This window comes from Akebia trifoliata, chromosome 8, assembly GCF_017979445.1.
Source record: "Akebia trifoliata isolate Shusen 1 chromosome 8, ASM1797944v1, whole genome shotgun sequence".
NCBI classification, from domain to species: Eukaryota; Viridiplantae; Streptophyta; class Magnoliopsida; order Ranunculales; family Lardizabalaceae; genus Akebia; species Akebia trifoliata.
In genome coordinates, this window is record NC_141382.1 from 17,229,877 (window position 1) to 17,235,248 (window position 5,372).

General features: G+C 38.5%; 1 protein-coding gene across 1 annotated transcript; it reads left to right on the forward strand.

The window, feature by feature from the left end:
- Positions 1-4,368: 4,368 nt before the first annotated feature.
- On the forward strand, positions 4,369-4,839 carry LOC147396319 (uncharacterized). The gene has a single exon (XM_086450090.1). The coding sequence runs from the start codon at positions 4,369-4,371 to the stop codon at positions 4,837-4,839; it is 471 nt and encodes a 156-aa protein (XP_086306216.1).
- Positions 4,840-5,372: the final 533 nt, after the last annotated feature.

The window sequence follows — 5,372 nt, forward strand, 5'->3', positions numbered from 1 at the left end:
CTAACAGAGTCCAATAATGACTCAACCTTAAGAATTTAACCTTTACTAAATTAGTACGCAGATGAAAATAAACTCCTATTCTAACTACTAGTGATGATGTGGCTGCTGTGATAATGACGTGGCTGCTGATGGCATTGTATCATATTTTTATAATCGCGTTTGGAAAATAAGTGAGGAATAATGTGAATTAGTAATTTTGCTTGCACTTTTAAAAATGGATAAATGAAATAAATTGAATTCATGGAATGAGGGAGGTATTCTGGCAACTCTACACCCAAAGGTTCAACTAGGCACGGGCACTGCTTTGTTCTCTCAACGAACTTCAATGTGGAATTGATCGCTTGAAGAAACCCAAATTCAAGTATGACAGCATTGACAAATTACAAATTTGAAATAGGAGTCCAAAATTGACATATGTAAACCCTAAAAATTTGTACCTAGGCGAATTGAGGGAATGTCCTGTAATGTCATGAAAAAGGATAGATTTAATTGTGTTAATAGGATCAAACAGCCACACCATATCAAAATCCCTATTTTTTTAAGCAAGTTTAGAAAAAGAAACAAAATTAGGCTTGCTATGGTTATGAATAAAAAATGTTCCTAGATTGAATTATGTGTTCCGTGGGAAATTCTTTAGTTAGACCTCTGAGATGCCAAGGTGGATTCAAAGTGAATGGCATGTTCCGTGGGAAGGACTTACGTTAGATCTCCGAGATGCTAAGAAAGTCACTTTCCATGTAGATACTTTGTATTCTTAGGCATTTCTCTAAGGACATGCCATGTTTGATGGCCTAAAGTTCTGCAACATCAGTAATAGTTTAAACCAAACCCACAATAGGCATTTTACATCATCTGGAATGACATTTCCAATCCTAGCCCAGTTAGACTATGATGAAAAGGCATCGAATGTGTTATAGTTATTAATACTCACTGACTCCAATTATATAATTGAAAAAAGGACCCTTCCAATTGTCATCATTATCGTTGTCATCATCATTAAAGCCTTATCCCAAACACAGGTTCATTTAGTGTAGTCAAGGCAAGCGCTAGACGCACCTCAAGGCGAGGTGGACTGAAGACGCCTTAACAATGTGAGGCGGGGCAGTGTACGTGAGGCGTACCAAGGTGCGCGCCTTGACTATGCCTCAGTCAAGGTGCAAGGCGCACGCCTTACTTAAAATTGATTAAAATAAATGTATTTTATTTTTATGATTTTTACATTCAAAAAAGATCTATTTGGAAAGTACATTTTTTGCCATTAAAAATATTTAGTTTTACATTTTTTCATTTGTATTTGGCCTAAGCCCATTAGGGTTAGGTTAGGCCTTAGTCAACTTAGGTCCACTAGGGCTAAAAGGCTGATCTAATGTACAACCCACCCTTTAGGGATGGGTTAGGGCTCAACCAAGTCCGAACCGGACCCACCCATTGACAGCCTTAATTGTTGTTATACAGCAGCAGCAACAACACATGTTGTTGGCCTGCTTATACTTCTTACCTTGTTCTTTTTATTCCTCTCTAATTTTTCTGCTACTATTGACCCTTCTTTTTGAAGTATCGAATGAATATCATATTTACACATATTATAATTATAATTGAAAAAGATCTAAAACCTATCTGTCACTATTTAATATTTTGAATTTTATAATGTTGTTGTTCCTTCCTTCACTCAAGCGTGCGCCTTGTGCCTCAAGCGCCAAGAGGCTTTTGCGCCTTTTGCCCTTAACTACACTGGATAATTGATCTTTCACCTTTATGTCCGAAGAAGGGAAATGAGGCTTCTCGAATGTCTCCCACCTTGGCAGTCCCACTGTGCAACATGCAAATAAATCAATTGGTTGTTAAATCTCTTAGGATTAGGTGTCCTCAAATCAATAAATTTTTATTTATATATAAGAAAAAAAACCTCATTTGGACTAAATTATTTCTAGCTGATCTTTGATTATGTCTTTCAATAATAGAAGACTTGGCTCTGGATAAAGTGGAGTTGAGAGGAACATTATTTGTTTGGCTGGCTCCAAATCTTGGGATAAGGTTTTGTTCTTATTGTTGTTAATCATCGAAAATGTCCCATAGTTTTCTCGTCACACATTTTTCAAAATTTTGGGTTCAATCTCAAACAAAGGGGCATTCGACATTAGGATATGCAAAGGAGCTTGATTGCACGTAATTCGATTGGGCATGTTGTAATCAGAAGACTGCAATAAGCAAGGTCACGAATCAGTAAGTCTTGGGAACATGCATCCCATAAAGGAGGGACATCGCAACATCCATAAGATGTCTATTTCTTAAGCTCCACAACACCATTTTATTGTGAGGTACGAGGACATGAAATTGATGCATTGATCCCATTATGGTTTGGAGATAAATACAAAAGCTAGGGAGGTTTTGATGCTAAGTTTAGGGACATGCAAAACATGAAGAGGATAAAGGTTGTTGAGAGGGAAACATTGCCCATGTTGCTGATGGGAGTAGATTAACTATTAGCCAAGCATACTTGTTGATTAGTATAATATTGAGTAAGGAATGAAAATAACTTGGACTCACCAGTCATTTGTTCACATGTGCTTGAATCGATGACTTAGGCTAGAGACTGCATATAGGACAACAGGTAAGCATATGAGGCGGAAATAACTAGAGGCTTAGTAAAGAAGCTGATCGATGGACCTAAAGCCTATTTTGAGATAATCAAGCTTGATGCACAAGGAACTTGAATCAAAAGCGAACCATTTGCACTTTGTTGGGTTCTTTAGATATATAGGAATATGAGAGTGTTTGAGGGAAAAGGAGAAATCAGTTCAAGAAGTGATTGAAGATTTTGGGGTTCATTTACTTCTGGTGCAAACTATTGGAAATATTAGAATAGTCAGTTCTAGTTTGACTATTATTAGTTTATTTCATTTTATTCCTTATTTCTTTGTAAGGGCATTTATGTCCATTTCATTATTTTTTATTATAAATATATGTCAAGCTCTTATTATGAGTTTGATTTTCTCTTTTAAAATTCTTCTTGGTATCAGAGTAGAAAAACCTTTCACCCTCGCTTTTCATTTTTTTTTTTCTTTTGAATTTTTTTTTCATTGATAACACTATATTAACCGAACTCACTTAGCGGTAGCCTAATCTGGAGTTTTTCTCCTTCGGGGGCTCTTTTATTTTCTTTTCTGATTTTTATTCTCCTCATCGCATGCTGCGATAGAGAATTTATTAGCTTTTCACATGCTACAATAGTTTTTTGCGCAGTGATTTTTTGCCCTACGTTAGGGTTTCTTTTTTAGAAGGATTTTATCAAACCTTTGCGTTGTAGGGTGAACTTCGATAAGCCCAACAGACTCAATCCAACTTGCGACAGCAGCAACAACACAACGTGTTGTTGTATACATCCCGATCAGACCTAAAAGGGCCTAAACAAGCCTGTGATTAGACCCACAGCCATTGAGATTAGTTTATATGCCCTAAATAGACTTGCGATCAAACCCACAGACCTTGAACAACCCTGCGACAGCAGCTGCTAGTGGTTGGGTGCCCTGCGATAAGTGTACAGTCCTTGGATAGCTCCTGAGATCAGATTTACAGGCTTGGAACAACCTTGCGATCAGGTTACAGGCCTTGAACAGCCCTACGATAGCAACATCAGGTAGTTGGGTGTCTTACGATCCTTGAGTATCTCTTGCGATCAAATCTACAGGCTTGGAACAGCCTTGCGATCAGGTTACAGGCCTTGTAACAGCCCTGCGATCAGATCTGATACAACCTACAGGTAGTTGGGTGTCTTACGATCAGACTTACAGGCTTGTAACAGCCCTGCGATAAGATCTGCTACCACCTACAGGCTTTGAACAGCCCTACGACAGCAGCGACCTATAGTTGGAAGTCTTGCGATCAGTCTAAAAGGTCCTTAACTGTCCTGCCATCAATTCTACAGCAGATCTAGGGTGGTACGAAGACATACGATAATAGTTTGGGGCTTTGACAGTAGCAGAAAGATATATATATATATTTTGTTGTGTGACATTCTTCGATAGCAACACGATCAATAGCATTATCTGACCTTCAATAGTACTAATACGGGAGATCTCTCTTCAATCCAAAGTTTCCTTCTGTTCATAGTGTATAATGACGACGACTCACGAGACTAAGGACTCTATCACAAGCCTTGGGGCTAATTTCTCAGTCCAACGCATAACCAATGCCCCACTAGATGGTCGTAACTTTCAGTCCTAGTCCCGGTCGGTGCGACTTTATTTGGGTAGTAGAAGAAAATCTGGTTGGCTGTCCGGAGTTGTTCCTAAGCCACCCATCACTGATCCTAAATTTGAGCAATGGAAAATTGATAATTGCACTATTCTTGGATGGTTATTTAACTCCATGGAGCAACGCATCTATACTATGTTTATGTATCATGAGACTGTCTCTTCTTTGTGGTCTGCTCTTACTCAGACATATGCACATGCTCGCAATGACTCGAGGATTTATGAGCTTTATCGGGATATTACTCAAGCTACACAAGGAAATCAGAGTGTTGCAGACTATTTTGGATTTCTTCAGTCCCGTTGGAAAAAACTCTCGCACTACGAGTCTATGGCTGAATTGTCTTCTGAGGCAGCTGGGTATATGGTAAAGAGGATTGCTAGACATCAGACATATCAGTTCTTCATGGGTCTACGCCCTGAATTTGAGGCACTGTGGATACAAATCCTTAATACCACTCCTCTACCCTCCTTATTTGAGACATTTGCGACTATTGATAGCAATGAGCGTCGTCGCCGTATAGCTCCCTCCCAGTCTCAATCACCTGTCATTATCTCTGCTTTAGATACAGATCAAGTTCGTATTTAGAGAGAAGAAGATTAAGGAAAAAGTTAATTCAATTAATTAGCCCTAATTAGACTATATAATGATTACATAATATAAGTAAAGGGAAAAGACCAAAAAGGACATAGCCTTAACACAAACTTATTTAACACTTTCCCTCAAGTTGGTACGTGGATATCAACAACGCCCAACTTAGACAAGACATCTTCAAAGGAAGCTTTACTATAACACCTTTAGTAAGAACATCAGCGAGTTGTTGAGATGTAGGAACAAAGGGAGTACAAATTTGTCCAGAAACAATCTTTTCTTTAATGAAATGACGATCAACTTCGATATGCTTCGTTTTGTCATACTGAACCGGATTTGCAGCTATGTTAATAGCTGACTTATTATCGCAATATAGTAAGAAAGGGACCGGCACAGGAAGACATAAATCAGCTAGTAATATCTTGAGCCACAACAACTCACATACTCCAAGTGCCATAACTCTGTATTCTGACTCAGCACTTGATCGAGAAACCACATTTTGCTTCTTACTGCGCCAGGTTACCAAGTTA

Bases quoted from the DNA above. Each gene is read 5' to 3' on its own strand.
- LOC147396319 (XM_086450090.1), top strand. From the start codon at position 4,369: ATGGAGCAACGCATCTATACTATGTTTATGTATCATGAGACTGTCTCT.